Source organism: Palaemon carinicauda, chromosome 1 (genome assembly GCF_036898095.1).
Source record: "Palaemon carinicauda isolate YSFRI2023 chromosome 1, ASM3689809v2, whole genome shotgun sequence".
Taxonomy (NCBI): Eukaryota; Metazoa; Arthropoda; class Malacostraca; order Decapoda; family Palaemonidae; genus Palaemon; species Palaemon carinicauda.
The window spans coordinates 288981719-289000614 of NC_090725.1; the positions used below are offsets into that span (position 1 = coordinate 288981719).

The window sequence follows — 18896 nt, forward strand, 5'->3', positions numbered from 1 at the left end:
AAATTTCATCAGTAATACCAATATATCTTAAAATTCTACAATCAATTCTTCTACTGACAAAAAAAAATGGCACCACCAAAAATATTTTCATGATGTAAAGTTTTTTTCCACCTAAAGTATGGAAATCATTATATCCTGACTATATTAAACCATTATTGTCAGCAGAAACCCATTAACTCCTCGCTACAATTACATTGTTTGGCATCAAAATATGCCCTGCGATACACATAAAAATAAACCATATGGAAGTTAAAATCATTCATATATCGTAAAAATTAGTACAGCACATGGTTGCATATCACACAGTTCACACTCGGGAAAATTTCACTAAATAATCTCCCCTCCATGATAGTAGCTCCTCCTCCTTTCTTCAGCAAACCAACAAAGTCTTTGGGATTCTAGCCTGTATTCCCAATTGTGTAGAGATATTTTAGTCTGTTTTTATGTTACCGTATAGAATCACTCCACTCTCCCTAGCCAATGGTAACATTCCCTACCTGAGGCATTACTCAAACCATACCCCCTCCACGACACCCTTAGCTTAGAGATGTAGGGATCCTCACATCTCACCCCACCATCAACCGAAATACTCACGATTCTAGTCCTTATTCATGATTATGTAAGGTCTATTTTAGCATATTTATATGTTGGCATACATGTTAAAATCCCACAAAGTACTACATAGCGTTCTTCAAGCATCATCGGTTCTCGCTTCTAACTCCCACGAGGCCCACCCACGTCACCTATATGTTTTACCAGTAATTCAAGTTGACACACGGGATTTGTCTTTTGCTTTTTTGTCAACTATCATTTCTACACAATAACATGTTCATGTCTTATATATTTCGTATTAGTATTGTTCATTGTTTTCATGAGTAAACGTTAACCTACTGTCATTATTTCCATTTACTGATATTCTACGCAAGCCTGTGAAATACCCAAAACAAGAATTCCCCAATTCATAGTGACAGTCACACATAAGGTGGAATGAAAGAGAACAAACGACTTATGTCTAATGAACTAATTTTATATCAAGTCTCTCTTGCAGAAATACAGTATGTTTCTTATGTCATCAGTTTTTTTTATCGTATGCCTCATAATTATACATTACCGTATACTTCTTGTGTCAAATGGATATTTTCATTACATTTCTGTATAACGTAAAGTCCATTATTACTGATGAGTAGTTTAATATCTTTCAGTGGCTATTGTGGAATTATTACGTGAAGATCTATAGGTTGCTGACCATGCATGCTCCTGAGTTAAGAAACCAATACACAAATCTAGACACGATTTTCATTCGCTAGAAGGCGACTGAATCGTCATGCTATAATTCTAATACCTGAACATTTCAGTGAGGCCTTCAATATCCCAGAAACTTTTAAAAAGTTTGAAAAAAATTAGGTAAATGTACTGTAGTTCAAAAAGCATGTTATATAATTCTATCCACTCCCAACAACTTGGAAAAACATATAAATATGAATTCAGTTATCATATACAAAAAGTGCAACTGCATTACTAGTGCCTTCAATACTTTATATGCAAGTAAGATGGAAATTTATTATTTACTTTCACTCATTCTTCGGTTACAAATTTCCTTGTCAACTTACCTTTATTATTTTCTTTGGTTTACTGGGATTTGATGGGTCAAGGTAGGTAATGAAACCAGAGAGCCCAACAGAGATAAGATTATCTCCAGACCAAATGCAAGAAACCTGTTGATCTTCTACATCTGTACCCATTTGGAATTCTGTGGCCTCCCCAGATTCAACATCCCAAATCTTGCAGGATTTATCACCACTGGCAGATAACAGCTTTTTACTATCTGGACTCCAAGAAACCTATTAAAAAAAAAAAATTCATATACATCAATATCAAATTGTTACTCTACTCCCAAGCATCAAGCCATTATACTAGAAACATGTAATCTATACAATTTAGGTACCATTGCTACAAGTACTTTATCAGAGAAAAACTTGTAACCAAAACTAAACTACAGGTTAATTTAAATCTAAAAATGATATTTTAATTATAAAATAAATTTTTGAATATACTTACCCGGTGAATATATAATAGCTGCAACTCTGCGGCTCGACAGAAAACACACTCAAAAAACTCGCGAGCGATCGCTATGAAGGTTGCGGGTGTGCCCACCAGCGCCAACTGTCGGCCAGATACCACTCTTGTATGTAAACAAAACCTTCAATTCTTCTCGTCCCGCTGTGTCTCTATTGGGGAGGAAGGGAGGGTCATTTAATTTATATATTCACCGGGTAAGTATATTCAAAAATTTATTTTATAATTAAAATATCATTTTTAAATATTTAACTTAGCCGGTGAATATATAATAGCTGATTCACACCCAAGGAGGTGGGTAGAGACCAGAGTTAATTATGTTTACAGCGTATAAGCTAAAAGTTTTTTCATTTTGACAGTTATCAATATAACAAAACCAAAATAAATAGGTACCTGGTAAGGAAGTTGACTTAGACGATTACTCTGCCTTGTAAGTCTGTCTTCCTCACGGAGCCCAGCGATCCTCTTAGGATGCTGACAGACTCCCAGGAGCTGAAGTATCAAGGGCTGCAACCCATACAACAGGACCTCATCAAACCCCTAATCTGGGCGCTCTCAAGAAATGATTTTGACCACCCGCCAAATCAATCAGGATGCGAAAGGCTTCTTAGCCTTCCGAACAACCCATAAAACAATATTAAAAACATTTCAAGACACAGATTAAAAGGATATTGGAATTAGGGAAGTGTAGTGGTAGAACCCTCACCCACTACTGCACTCGCTGCAACGAATGGACCCAGTGTGTAGCAGTCCTCGTAATGAGTCTGGACATCTTTTAAGTAAAATGACGCGAACACTGACTTGTTTCTCCAAAAAGTCGCGTCCATAATACTTTGCAGAGATTTATTTTGCTTGAAGGCCACGGAGGTTGCTATATCTCTAACTTCGTGCGTCTTAACCTTAAGCAAACATCGGTCTTTCTCATTCAAGTGAGAATGAGCTTCTCGTATTAAAAAAATCTGATAAAATATGACAAAGAATTCTTTGACATAGGCAATGAAGGTTTCTTAACTGAGCACCATAATGCCTCAGATTTCCCTCGTAATGACTTAGTACGAGCTAAATTGAACTTAAGAGCTCTAACAGGACATAATACTCTTTCCAGTTCGTTGCCTACGATCTCTGATAAGCAAGGAATATCAAAAGATTTAGGCCAAGGACGAGAAGGCAGTTCATTTTTGGCCAGGAAACCAAGTTGAAGTGAACAAGTGGCTTTTTTCTGTAGAAAAGCCAATGTTCTTACTGAAGGCATGAAGTTCACTGACCCTTTTAGCCGAAGCCAAGCACACTAGGAAAAGTGTCTTGAGGGTGAGATCCTTCAGGGAGGCTGAATGTAATGGCTCAAACCTGTCTGACATGAGGAACCTTAGGACCACGTCTAAGTTCCATCCAGGAGTTGCCAAACGACGTTCCTTAGAGGTCTCGAAAGACTTAAGGAGAACTTGGAGATCTTTATTGTTGGAAAGATCTAAGCCTCTATGTCGAAAGACCGAAGCCAACATGCTCCTGTAGCCCTTAATCGTGGGAGCTGAAAGGGAGCGAACCTTTCTCAGATGTAAAAGAAAATCTGCGATTTGGGCTACAGAGGTACTGGACGAGGACACAGATGCTGACTTGCACCAGTCTCGAAAGACTTCCCACTTCGACTGGTATACTCTAATAGTAGAAGCTCTCCTAGCTCTTGCAATTGCACTGACTGCCTCCTTCGAAAAACCTCTAGCTCTTGAGAGTCTTTCGATAGTGTGAAGGAAGTCAGACGAAGAGCGGGGAGGCTTTGATGGACATTCTTTACGTGGGGCTGACGTAACAGATCTACCCTTAGAGGAAGACTTCTTGGAAAGTCTACCAGCCATTGAAGTACCTCGGTGAACCACTCTCTCGCGGGCCAGAGGGTAGCAACCAACGTCAACCTTGTCCCTCCGTGAGAGGCGAACTTCTGCAGTACCTTGTTGACTATCTTGAATGGTGGGAATGAATATAAGTCCATAAAAGACCAATCCAGTAGAAACGCGTCTATGTAGATTGCTTCTGTATCTAGGACTGGAGAGCAAAAGATTGGTAACCTTTTGGTCAACGAGGAGGCAAAGAGGTCTATGGTTGGTTGACCCCAAGAAGCCCAAAGACTCTTGCCCACGTCCTTGTGGAGGGTCCATTCCGTGGGTATCACCTGACCCCTCCGACTGAGACAGTCTGCCAAGACGTTCAAGTCCCCCTGGATGAATCTCGTCAACAGGGAGATGCCTCGAATTCTAGACCATAAGAGAAGGTCCCTTGCGATCTCGAGCAGCGTGAAGGAGTGTGTGCCTCCTTGCTTGGAGATGTACGCCAAAGTTGTGGTGTTGTCTGAGTTGACCTCTACCACTTAGTTTCGAAGACGCTTTCTAATATCATCAAGGCCAAGTGGACTGCTAATAGCTCCTTGCCGTTGATGTGCATGCTCTTCTGACTTGAGGTCCACAGACCCGAGCATTCCCGACCGTCCAGGGTCGCACCCCAACCCAAACCCGACGTGTCTGAGGACAACACGTGGTTTGGGTTCTTGACTGCTAGGGATAGTCCCTCTCTCAGACTGATATTGCTGTCCCACCATTTCAGGCATGCCTTTATTGGTTCGGAGACTGGGAATGATACCGTCTCTAATGTCTTGTTCTAGTTCCAGTGAGAGGCTAGATGGAACCGGAGAGGCAGAAGGGGTAGTCTCCCTAGTGAGACAAACTGCTCCAGGGATGAGAGAGTCCCTACGAGACTGTTCCAACTCCTGACTGAATAAACGTTTTCTTTTCAGCATTAGTTGGACTTCGAGCAGGGCTTGACTGCGAATCTCCATCCCCAAAAATAGAATAATCTGGGATGGGATCAGTTGGGACTTTTAGGTTGACCACAAGTCCCAACTCCCTGGCCAGACTCAACGTCCAATGTAGATCCTGCAGACAGCGAAGGCTGGATGATGCTCTGAGAAGCCAGTCGTCCAAGTACATGGAGGCTCGGATCCCCGATAGATGGAGGGATTTTGCCACATTCCTCATGAGCCTCGTAAACACGAGAGGCGCAGGACTGAGGCCAAAGCACAGGGCTCGAAACTGGTACCCCACATTCCTGTAAACAAACCTCAGAAACGGTTGGGAATCCGGGTGTATAGGAATGTGGAAGTATGCCTCCTGAATGTCGAGAGAGACCATCCAGTCGCCTTCCATAAATGCTGTCAAGACAGCCTGGTAGACTTCATCGTGAAGTTTGTCTTGACAATGAACACATTGAGCGCACTTGCCTCTTACGTACTCCTGCAGTGAACATGGCTGCCAAATCATGGAGCCATCCCTGAGGGACTTGTTCCTGCAGAGAACGTGGCTGTCAGATCATAGGAGCCATCCCTGAAAGCCTTGTTTATGCATGACATAATTGTACAGCAAAACTTCAAAGGCTCGAAAGCAGCTGTGAAGTTAACCTGTAAAATCTTGGAGCGTCTCATGGCCAGGCGCCAGGGAGAGTCTATGAGGTTTGAGAAGTCTATCTGGGCAGAGGCAGGAACTCCCAAGCCGAGAACTTCTCTCGTGTCATATCAGACTCTCGCTCTATAAGCCAGTTTAAAAGAAGGGAAAGCAAAGGCTGTATCCCCCAAACTCCTCCTGGTGATAAACCAGTCGCCTAGCAAACGTAAAGCTCTCTAGGAGAGCGAGAGAGCACTAGCTTATAAAACAACGGCTTCGAAGTAGCTAGGCCTAGTGTAAGCTCTGACGTTTAGGCGAACGAGGAGCAGCAGTTACAAAAAGATCCGGACAAAGATCCTTAAAAATCAGCATGATTTATATAAAGTCCATAGAGGGCTAAGCAGCTTTAGGCTCCTCTCCGTCTGACAGAGTCCTCAAGGGAATATCAGTAGGAGGGGGAACAGCAACTTCCTCATCTGAAGGAACCTTGTCCGATAATAGCTGAGTCTCAAGCAAGGGAGAGACCTACCGTGGTGGCAATGCTTTACAAGCAGAGTCCACACGCACTGGTGCATTAGTAGCAGACCAGGACGCAACGTCATGTAACTGCTTGACAGTCTGTGAACTGTCAACAACAACAGGTGCGAGAGACCAGGACGCAACGTCATGTAACTGCTTGACAGTCTGTGAACTGTCAACAACAACAGGTGCATGAGGACGCACAGCGTCCACTCGAGACTGCTTTGACCGCCTAGACTGAGCAGTCAAAACAACTCTAGAATGCGGATGTTGACGCTCAGCGTCAAAACAAGTCAACTCCGATTGTTAGCGAACGTCCTGAACGTCAACAGGAGCATCAGCAAGTGGCCTAACGTCCAAATGTGGCTGAAAATCCACACGAGACCGCATCGAGTGTGGTTCTAAACAACCTGACTGACGTGACTTAGCTACGCCAACGTCAACAGGACGCACAAAGGAACGTTAGGGTGGCTGAAAGCCAGGATCTCGATGAGATAAACGGCTAGGCTCAACGGACTTATCGGCAGAATAGTCTTCCATAAGGGAGGCAAGCTTATTCTGCATGTCTTGCCGTACAACCCATTTAGGATCAACGGGAATGGTTGCGGTAAGAGACGAGGGTAACGTCTTTTGTTAGGCGGCGAGCAGTCTTCCGATGACTGCATAGGGTCAGAGCTGTCCTAATGGCTACAACCAGGACGCTGGACCTGTCCTGAAAGGACTGACTTTCGCTTAAGGGCCTCGAAACCTTATTTCACGGTTTCTTATGCGAAAAGCCTTCGGATGACGAGGAGAAAATCGTCTCTCTCGCCTTATGGTAGGGGTGATCTTGGTAAGATACACCCGATACCATAGAGGGAACGTCTGTTCGCTGATCAAGGCCTCTCGAACCCATAAGTCGTACGACATTACTTCTCCCCTGGGCTTGGGAGCTTGCAAGAGGTCCCGGACTAGGCGAACGACAGGCACGAACAGACGAACCCTCGGTCGCAACACTGATAACACTTTGCGCAATATCACTTTATCACTACGATTTTCTGTTTTGCACTTATTTCACTGAAATCGAATCTTTTAACAATTCACATCAGGTATGAATAAAACTGATTTCTACCTGAAGCACGCAATTCTACCCTCATCAAAAGGTAGTAATTGCGAAATCAGTCGTATAATGCAAGCTCATTAATACCAGCAAAAAACAGTAAACATATTTTAAGATAAAAAATACAGTGGCTGGGGAAGAGACTAAACACTAGTTCATTCAAAACTACGTTTTCAATCTCTCACCGTACATTGCCTGGGGACGAGAATAAAAAACTAAAAACGTTTTATCCTTTCTCCCCGTACAGAGACTAGGGACGAGAGTAACTCGAGAACAACGTTACCCGCTTGAACGGAACGTTTTCTCTCCTCTCTCTCCCTCCGTCTCTATCTCTCTCTCTCTCTCTTGATTTCGCACCTAAGAGAAGAGCCCACTTACGTTTCGTCAAAAAAAAACATGTTATTTGACCAAAGGAAAAAACTGAAAGGTTTTTCAATTAAAAAGTTCCTTTAAAATAGAATTTAAAACATTTAAGCTTTGAAAGAAGAATGAACAAAACGTCAGAATCGATTTACTCTTTCTGCAAAGTGAAACCGTGATACTCTCTCTCTCTATCGTAACGATAGAGCGCAAACTGCGTAGCATAAATAAACTAAACGTTAGTTCATCTTTGAAACAGTACGAAGACTATTCAAAGAAAATCTTTCATAAAATATCTATTAAAAAATATTCATTTAAAAAGTTTTAAATCATTAGCTCTTTAAAAGCTATTTACGATTGAAAGGGCTCAACGTTGTTTAACTTCGGTTTCCAAGTTAGGACCGCCTACTCTCAGGAAAGGTCGCATATAAACAAATCATTAAAATTTATTTTGATGTTTATTATAAATGGAAAGTTAATCGAAGAGGCCTAATAAAGGCGGTGAGATATAAAATATATAGAGGAAAATCTATAATTAATTTATAACGTGATAAGATAATTGCTAAAAGCCTAAACACACTTCCGTCTAAGGGAAGGGTCGGCCATTTAAAAGTCAAAGAAAGTCCATACTCTCTTTGTCATCAAAAATTAAATCTATCCAAAAACGAGTTCAAGATTTAAGATGAAGATAAAACACCTGCACTGCGAAAGCTCAAACCAAAATGAAGTACTTCACCAAATATGTAGAGAAAACTCCAGGTTCTACAGCGAGTATTGATACGTCTTGTCGTCAACGTCGACAGAGAAGAATTGAAGGTTTTGTTTACATACAAGAGTGGTATCTGGCCGACAGTTGGCGCTGGTGGGCACACCCGCAACCTTCATAGCGATCGCTCGCGAGTTTTTTTTAGTGTGTTTTCTGTCGAGCCGCAGAGTTGCAGCTATTATATATTCACCGGCTAAGTTAAATATTTAAAACATCATTTCTTCAACCAATGCACTTGATTCACTTACATTTACAAGACTAAATTCTAAGAAATGGCTACAAAGTATCTTGTGGCTATAATTAAGGATTTATGAATCAAATTTACATCCTGATATAATTATTTTCAAAGTATTGCAAATAGGTCAGTAAATTACTTTACAATATTTAAAGATTTAAATGACAGTAAAATGCGAGTTATGGCAATAACATTAACTGAAGCCAAGCTTTGCTTTTTAAAAGTTCTTGTTCAAAAGTATAAAATGATTCCTCTCATGACTCTACTGTCATATCTTGAGCCACTGGAAGGCAGATTTAGCCATATCAAAACCATTAACATTGCAAAAATCTAATAGCTTTATGAAATCTTCATTTAAATAATTATCCAAGAACTTTATGAGTGCATGGATCTTTTTAAATAAATTCCTATGCTACTCATACTTGAACTATTACATTAAAATAACCCCAGCCTCTCTATCCTTTGAAAAATATAAAGAAGCTAATCAACCTATCACAAACAAAATATACTTACGGCATAAATTCCACCCTTGTGAGCTGGACTTCCTAGTTCTTTCTTAAGTTCTCCTTCTTTACCGTCATATATGAAGATCTTACCATCAAAACCTCCTGTGGCAAAGTGCTCTCCATCTGGAGAATATCTTACTGTCTGCAGGAATTTAGTATGATCCTATAAGAGTAGAAAAAAGGAAGGTCAATTATTCAACAATATTCCGGAAATTTTTTAAACAAAAATTATATGCTTCCTATACCTCCATTCTGAGCACCTGCAAAAACACTAACTGTTCAACCCTACCCTAATTAACAGGGATGACAACTACATAATAGCAAAGATAGAATATCACAAGTAATCTATATACAGTACAGTAATCACTCTCCTAATTACCTTAACAGACAAGCAGGGAAACCTGAAATCCCCAACTTAATTCTCGAGTGATCTACCTTTGTAAAAAATATATGATCATACTATCACTCCTGTTAATTACAGGTGATTGTTCCGCAAAACATATATTCCATTAATAAATCCTTGTAAAAACACCCATTTTCATTTTTCAATTCACAGAATTTTCCTTTATATGTACAAGACAAAAAGGTTTCTCCTAATCTTCTCTCTTTTCCATTTCCCTTTTATTTCTGGCATCTATGCATTTTCATTCTTCATTTTAGTCTATATTCCATATACACCTCCTTATTCCGTTTTGTCCCTATTCTAATTCCTTATCCTGAACCTAATATAATGTTCAGCTCTCGTGAGAGAGAGAGAGAGAGAGAGAGAGAGAGAGAGAGAGAGAGAGAGAGAGAGAGAGAGAGAGAGAGAGAGAGAGAATCATTCAGACTAGGCTACATACACACATACATTAATAACTGTAGTAACAAAAATTGATATGACTGTATTGATAGCACTGCTATGTAGTCACCATTGGTAAGTTCTTTAGCATGCATATTCTTGTTAGCGGTAGTGTGCGAACAACTGAAAATGCATAAACCATACAAATGGATGAAAAGGACGCAATGATTTTATGAAAATAAAAAGAAATTAACACAAATGAAAAATAAGCTAAAATAGGATGATAGCAATACTGTTTTGTACAGCTCTACTTTTTTATCTTTGGTTCTCATACATTGTCTGCCAAACCTAGCAGTCAGGCGATGGAAGAAAATACCATGGATTTTAATTACCGGTAGCCCTTTTTCAAGTAAATATGTTAGCACAAAAGCATATATCTTTTAAATAATCTTCTTTTCCAGGCCTAGTCTACTGGCAATTCTGTTGACATTATGTTACTAGGAAATTGTATGCTCAAGATGTTGACTATGAGGGAAGATCATTTAACGACGGTTTCGCTTATCGACGGGGTTATAAGACCCTAACCCCGTTGTTAAGGGGGAGTACCTGCGGATATAATGTCACTTTGTATTTTCTCACTTTACTAAAACAAATGAACATTTAAAATGACTTGATAAAAGGAGTTTTCCAATACTTACCACGTCACTTCAAAGGAATCCTTGTGGAGTTGTAAACAAAAGGAGAAACAATCACCTAAACACAAGTCCCTAGTTAAAACTAAACAATTCAGGACCTGCAGATATTTGTGAGCCCTTACTTTTTATATGATCAGAGCTATCCGAATAGTAATTTTTCTTGATACACACACTGTTCTTGCCCCCAGCACCAACACAATACTAATGAAAGATTATACGCAACAGAATAAAAAAAAAATATTTCATCAAGCCCCATTTTTATCTAAGGGCATAATGTATGACTTACAGTTATATGCATTCAGAATGCAGTGATACTTTAAATCAACAATAAACATATTTTCAATCTTCTCTGCAGGCCCTTGGTAGATCGATTGTTGCACATTTCTCTTCCCTTTATTCTCATAGGTCTCTTCTTACCTAACTGCCCAACTTCAACCTTGACACATCAATTTTCATTTCTAATAACAAGTCACTCTGTCATTTAGAAATATGATGCCATGGTCACATTAACTACCTAAAAAAAAAAAAATATTCCTATTTCTAAATTGATTCTGTAAATTCTCATGATGAAATCTACTAATCAGGGTACTGTTTAACTTTTTGATGGCTCTATAAAAGGATCCAAGTTCTGCATTCTGATGCAAAATCTGTTTTAACTACAATACATTCTATAATAATATGCATAGAGAAACCTATCATGCCTGTGGAGAGATTGTGGATGACCTAAATCTTATAAACTATTACAACAAAAAATATTCCTCTAGAAATATTCAATTGTGGATGACCTAAATCTTATAAACTATTACAACAAAAAATATTTCTCTAGAAATATTCAATCAAAAAACCTTACAAACTCACAGTTTTTGTACATTTGAATGTGAAAGGAGGTCCTTCAAAAAAGGCACATTTGTTATCTTCTGATCCTGTGACAATTCTGAAAGGTCTTGTAGGCTTCCAAGAGACAGAATTTATGGCCTTTTGATGTCCAGACAAATCTCCTTTGACTGAGGCTCCCGTGTCCATCATAAAGACGTGCGCGTATCTGAAACAAACAGAAAACAATAACTGTTGACCAAACAGTACTACAATTTATTTCACCAAAATATATATGAAGTTACAGTTAATAGTTCACCATTAAACAACTGATAGTACAATCAACCTTGTTTTTATCTTTAGAGGCAAGTGCAGTACCTCAGTTAAATTCTAACAAGTGTCTACTAAACTCCTAATAGCAATTAAAAATTATCATAAAAGTACAAAGAGGTTATAAAAGGTAAATGAAAGAATCAATACAGTTTGCATAATGAATTCCTTCTTGATACAGATTATTATTTTACTTAGACATACGTCATACCATCAGTATATATTTCAAATCTATCTTGCAACATAGATAAATAACCTTGTTCTACAAATAGCTTTATTCCCTTTTTAGGGAAATAGGAGCAATCGCAAAATTTAACATAAGAACAGTAAAATGACAATACAGCACTGCAAATAACGAAGCAAAATACCATCAGAATACATTTTAGCTAACGCCAGAGGTTGTCCCTTTATCCTGAAATAGGTTTTGGCCAACTTCCCTCACTCCAGCTAGCCTATCAACTGTGATCGATGACAAAAAAAGCAGTGCAGCCTGCTAGTACAGTGGTAATGTGTTCGCCTCGCATTCATATGGCAGCAGATCTATCCCAGCCCGGAACTGCGAGTTTAACTGTTTACTGGGGAGGTCACTATTGCTGGGCACCACAGTGGGGGTTTGGGCTTCCTCGGCTGACATTCTGAGTCACCATCTATTCTGATGAAACTGGAACTCAAACCAGACACCTTCAACCATCGAAATGTCTACTTATTTCTTCCAGCCAATAAAGTCCTTTCAAACCCTTCGAAAACTATAGAGATCAGTTAACCATTCCAAGGGGGTGTTATTAAATTGCATGACCCTTTCAGCCCTAACTTATCCTATAAAGTATACAAGTTAAGTGTCATTGCATGTCAAAACTGGAAGACACAGAAAGGAATCTCTCAAGATGATCTTTCACATCTTCCTATTCACCCTATTACCTTATGACACTGAAGAAATAGACAAATAAAATGATTTCAGAGGGTATCCCATGCTTTCCAATTTGCTTCTACACACACATGCGCAACATCGCTCAGCATCTTTATGTGTTGTGTGGTGGATTTGTTTTGATTTTTGCCTTAAGTTGTCAATTGCTTTCAACCCCTAATAAGACTTCTGGAAGTGGAACCAAGTGCCGGTGGAAGATACTTACTATAGTGGAGAAGATTAACCTTCTAAACATGATTAAGGAATGAAGAACAAATGCGGATGTATGCCATCATAACGACATCGATAAATCTACAGTTCGCTACAGCAAGAAGGACGAAAAAAATACAAGGCCAACAGCAAACGTCACTCTTAACAAGACGGCAAAAAGGATGGTAAAACTTAATGCAATAAGGCCATCATAGGAATGGAGACTGCATTGGCCCTTTAGATCAGTGATTGCAAGACGAAAAACAATGCACTGAATGCCAACACTATATGTAAGAGGGCCAGGAAGCTCTAAGGCAAGTTTACCAGGCCATCATGGGAATGGAGTCTGCATTGGCCCTTTAGATCAGTGATTGCATGAAGAAAATCAATGCACTGAATGCCAACACTATACGTAAGAGGGCCAGGCAGCTCTACGGCAAGTTTACCAATACCAGTGACGACAACCCACAACCAGGATCATCTACAGCATCTCCCACCAAACAAATAAAATTTGATGCCAGCAAGGGCTGGTTTGTTAAATTTCAAAAAAGGTCAGGTTGGTTATATTGGTTTGATAAATTTCAAGAGAGGTTCACCACTAAGAGTGGGTCCCTGCATGGAGAAGCTGCCTCAGCTGACAAACTGGCCGCTGAAAAGTATTTGAAGGAGACATTGCAGACCATCATTGAGAAAGGGGGTTATTCATAAAAGCAAGGTTTTAATATGGATGAAACTCTCCTCTTTTGGAAAAATATGCCATCGAGGACTTTCATTATAGAGAAGGTCAGAGCTCCCAGATTCAGGGCCTAAAAAGAATGCCAAAAATGAAAATAAATAAATAAATAAATAAAAAAGAAAAAAGTCCTGCTATCAGTGCATTGGATGCACCATCAAAAGGCACGGATAATGAAAGCACTAACATCAGATTGGTATCACCAGCGTTTCATCTCCAAAGTCAAGCTTTACCTCACCAAAAAAGGCAATAATTTTAAAGTGCTTCTTCTAAGGGACAAAGATGGAAGCCTCGCAATCAACCTGTATGATAAGGGTGTGCAAGTAGAATTCTAACACCGAACACTACATCACTGATTCAGCCCCTGGATCAGAGTGTTATTCATGCATTCGTGGCACTTTACACGCGAAACACCTTCAAAAATGTGGTCAAGGCTATGCAAATGATTACTTCTCGCTGAAGTAGTACTGGCAAGGGTACACCCTTAAAATGTCTCCCCAAAATATTAAAAAAGGCTATAAAGGGATGAAGAAAGAAACCCTCTTTCTCTCTCTCTCTCTCTCTCTCTGATCATAAAGACTGTCACTAAGTTTCAGTACATTCATATTGGTAATATTGATGCTTATTTTGCATATAAAGATTTGAATTTATTAAAACTCATGGTTATATAAGGAGGTGATCAGATATAAAAGAACTTACATTATGGGAACCTCTCTAGTTCTAGTGATGCTGTATAGTAAGGAGTTTATTGAAATGTAGTACTATATACCTAATACTTTTCTTTGAAAAGAACAATAATAACAAAACTCAAACTTGTTTTACAGTACATTATCTTATTAATGATACGTTAAGATTACATGTGATGCAGAATATAGAAATCATAGTCAGCATAAAAATTTGAGTGCTCTTTTTTATGTTATAAAGGCTGTCGTAACTTTGAATTGTCATTAACCATGTACATTATTAATCAAGGAGTACCTGTAGAAGGATCTGAAGCAAATGAGAATGAGGATTGTAGGAAGGCTACCAACTATAAGTATCTAATGGCAAAACATCAGGAGTTTTCCATGGGTTTGGATCAGGGTAGGTTAGGCAAGGATTGCTATCCAAAGGTGGATTAGCTTTCTCGATGTATGAACAAGTTAACTACCATAAAAGGCGAAAATAGGGATTTACGCACAGCACTACGAACTTCAGACCAGAAATATCTTGCGCAGTACCATCCCATATCACTTTCTAAATTTAAAAGCCTAATCTCTGGTTACTCCTCTAAATGAAAGTTACTTTCCTTATATATTTAGAGACCTATTCACAAACTCATTTAGACATAAACCTAACACATTCCTCCATAAGTTGTCGGAAAGTTCTTATATCAGAACATCTACAACAGTACACAGTTACCCACTAATTGTTACATAATGCATACATATACCAAGGCACTTCCCCAATTTTAGGGGGTAGCAGACATCAAACAAATAAAAAAAAAGGGGACCTTTCCCCTCTACGTTCCTCCCAGCCTGACAAGGGGCTTAACCTAGTTCGGCTGGTAATGCTAGAGTGCCACAGCCCACCCTCCCCGGTTATCCACCAAAAAGGAAGCTTCAATACGCTCAATCCCCTAGTGCTGCTACCTCCGCGGTCATCCAAGGCAACCGGAGGAAGCATCAGGGCCTACCGGAAATGCGTCACAATCGCTCACCATTCATTCCTATTTCTAGCACGCTCTCTTGCTTCTCACATCTATCCTTCTATCACTCATAGCTTTCTTCACTCCATCCATCCACCCAAACCTTGGCCTTCCTCTTGTACTTCTCCCATCAACTCTTGCATTCGTCCCCTTTAGCAGACAGCCATTTTTCATTCTCTTAACATAGCCAAACCACCTCAACACATTCATATCCACTCCTAGCTGCTAACTCATTTCTTACACCCGTTCTCACCCTCACTACTTCATTCCTAACCCTATCTACTCGAGATACACCACATACAATTAGTACAATGTGTACAATTTATCAAAAACTCCTGAATACAAAGTATATTATGTATAATAGTTAATCTTTACCAGGTATTCCTATCATATTATAATGACAGTTGAAGAATGTAAATTTTTTAAAAGAATCTGAAATTACTCACTTGCCTCTGCCTTCACCAGCAACACAAATTCTCTGGGAATCATGGGACCAACACAGATCCCGAATACCTCCACCAAGTGGCTGATATTCTGCTTTCAGGAGATGCTCTGGATTAACTGTATCCCAAATTCGGACTTTGCCATGTTGATCTGAACAGCAGAAATTTATCAATGTCAACTTACAGTACAAGAAAAGGAGTTATAAAAATATATATCAACATTCTGAAGAGTAATATACTGTAAATAATTTCCTTAGAAACCTCGAAGAGCTAAATGTCATACAATAAAGACTTTTTAACATGAAAAATGCTTATATAGAAGTCTGAAACGCATATTATAAAAAATCACTACTTCAATCAAATTTAAATATCCATAATTACATAATTATCTCCTATTTTCATCTATCTTCATTTCATATTACAGGTAGGACGACACTCATGAATTTCCAGCTAAAACAAGTTTCATGTTACTCATTAATTACTGTATTTGATTATAATGTATCTGCAAGTTACTCATTAATTACTATATTTGATTATAATGTATCTGCAAGCCAAAAATTTCTACGAATCTAGGCAAATGGTGATTCTGGTAAAAAAAGTTACAAATCTTAAAAAATCAATTTTTCCTTACTATAAAAACCTGAGTCATTTAACAGAAGTATAATTTCAGCAAAGCTGGAATCTCAGCTGTTAATATTTTAAAATGAGGTGTCATTAGTTACATGCAGGTAGCAGGGAAGCCCCGATCCCCATCAGCTCACAGAGAGTAGACACTTTAACCTTCACCTAGGAATTCCCGGGTGGATGAAGAGGAAGCTAAAAGGTTAGTTTAGTTGAGAAAAAATACAAATTTTTAAAATTTGTGATTTATTCCTGCACGGATACAAACTTTACTCTTTTAAAGAGGAGACTTATCTTTAGGAATAAGTTCCTAAGAAAATATTGGCTTGTGTAAAATCCTGGGATGTCAGTACACATCAGAACTAAAGAGATGCAGGAGTGCCGATTTCTATCCACATCTATTGTTCCAAAAGTGTTTAGGTGACAGACTAGAATTCTGCTTTTAGGCAGATGGTCAATGGCAGAACCTAAATTCTCATTTGAATATCTCGTCAAAATGTAAAATTAATACAGATTGATGTGTTTACAATTATATCCATCGTCCTCCTCATCTGGAGGATAAGAGAAATAGCTTCTACTTCCAGTAAAATCAGATAGTGCTCAGTATGGTTGCTCACCTGCATTAGTGACCATACCAGCAATGTAACATGATGATTACTAGCCCCAAGGGGAAGGGAAGAAGAGAGAAAAAGGCCAGACATACACACCCTTCTTATTATCATTATTACTTGCTAAGCTACAACCCTAGTTGGAAAAGCAGGATGCCATAAGCCCAGGGGCTCACACAAGGAAAATAGCCCACTGAGGTAAGGAAACAAGGAAAAATAAAACATTTTAAGAAGAGTAATAACATTAAAATAAATATCTATTGTAATAACATTAAAATAAATATCTATTGTAATAACATTAAAATAAATATCTATTATATAAACTATATAAATTTTAACAAAACAAGAGGAAGAGAAATAAGATAGAATAGTGTGCCCAAGTTTACCCTCAAGCAAGAGAACTCTAACCCAAGACAGTGGAAGACCATGGTACAGAGGCTATGGTGCTACCTAAGACTAGAGAACAATGGTTTGATTTTGGAGTGTCCTTCTCCTAGAAGAGCTGCTTACCATAGCTAAAGAGTCTCTTCTACCCTTAGAAAGGGGAAAGTGGCCACTGAACAATTACAGTGCAGTAGTTAACCCCTTGGATTAAGAGGAATTGTTTAGTAATTTCAGTGTTGTCAGGTGTATAAGGACAGAGGAGAATGTATCAAGAATATGCCAGACTATTCAGTGTATGTGTAGGCAAAGTGAAAATGAACTGCAACCAAAGAGAAGGATCCAATGTAGTACTGTCTGGCCAGTCAAAAGATGCAATAACTCTCTAATGGTAGTATCTCAATGGGTGGCTGGTACCCTGGCCAACCTACTACCTACAAGTGATGGCAAAGCCGTTATTATAGACAATGCTTCTTGTTCAGTGAGGAGCTAAGAATGCCTGTTACACTACTACACTCCTTGTTGAGAAGTTATAACAGATCCTAGGGAGAACATGTTGAAAGACTTATGGGAACATTTCCTTAGGTAAAGGGCAGTGAAGGTCATCTGGCAATTCTTGACTTTTACCTCCAAACTTGCTCTACTGACTGGTTCCTTTTTTAGACTTGAGTAAGACTACTCCATGTCTTTACGAGCACAAGCTTGGGATAGCTCTATTTGGTTACTAGGTTATCAATATTTCTACACTCTGATTATTGTGCTTCAATACCAGAAAAATTGTTTTTTTTGGACTTTCCTCTTACACCTTCCTGTACCGATAAGGAGATTTTGAAGCTGTGGTTTGAAGGGTTTTGTTTGCTTCAGACAGCAAATCAACTCTTCCAAATCCTAGGTTGTTTACCAGATTCCATAGTGAAGAAATAGAATAGGTCTCAAACCTAGGGTCATGAATGACGGGGTTCCAAATCTTCACTATGAATTCAGTACCCTTGGTATGACAATCCAAGGATCTTGCTAACCAGGGAAAATAAAAAAAGTTTTAGGGAAAGATCCCTATTGGAAACTTTAGTCAGAGGTTCGTATGAGGTTCTTTCAAAAGCTGAAGACAGGTGATGTCCCAAGTATGTGGTCTGAACTTTTTCAGAAGGTAGGGCTCCTCAAAACTCATCAGTAATGAAAGTTCCCATGAAGCCAAGAGGTCCAGCCTTTCAGCTTAAAGACTTGACTCAAGTTGAGCGATAGCCTTTCACCGCTGAGACTGAACAGCAATTCTCTCTGTGGAAGAAGGCGAAAAAGTCTGCTCTAGTCTGTAAAGAGGCACCGACCAAAGAAGTGCCCCTGCTGCGACACCAACCGGAGAAGTGCACCTGCCAAGCCACCAACCACAAAAGTTGGCCCACATGGCTTGGTAGACTGATGACAAGGACTTGCAAGGTGTAAAGACATTTTAATAGTTATTTGCAAAAAGCCTCTCATTTAGAGATGCTGAATAACCTCCATCCATGAAGTGACGGATGTCACCAAGTTGTGATCTTTTTCCAAGTGTGGTTGGCACAGCAGGTCGGGCCAACTGGGGAGTTCCCTCGGTACCTCGGACAACATCGGGAGGTCCGCGTACCATTCTGCTTATAGTCATTTAGAGGCCACTAGAATCATCCTTATATTCGGTGTGATAAAAAACCTATTGACTACTTTTGATAA

At 39.2% G+C, this 18896-nt stretch overlaps 1 protein-coding gene across 3 annotated transcripts in view; it reads right to left on the reverse strand.

Moving 5' to 3' along the window:
• flr (actin-interacting protein 1 flr) overlaps positions 1 to 18896 on the reverse strand; it is a 42462-nt gene that overhangs the window by 11719 nt on the left and 11847 nt on the right. For all 3 annotated transcript variants that reach the window (XM_068392057.1, XM_068392051.1, XM_068392064.1), the window contains exons 4-7: positions 15589 to 15736; positions 11324 to 11507; positions 8997 to 9152; positions 1611 to 1841 (exon numbers count right to left, since the gene is read on the reverse strand). In XM_068392057.1, the coding sequence (XP_068248158.1) occupies positions 1611 to 1841; positions 8997 to 9152; positions 11324 to 11507; positions 15589 to 15736 (719 nt within the window). The remainder of the gene's footprint in view (positions 1 to 1610; positions 1842 to 8996; positions 9153 to 11323; positions 11508 to 15588; positions 15737 to 18896) is intronic.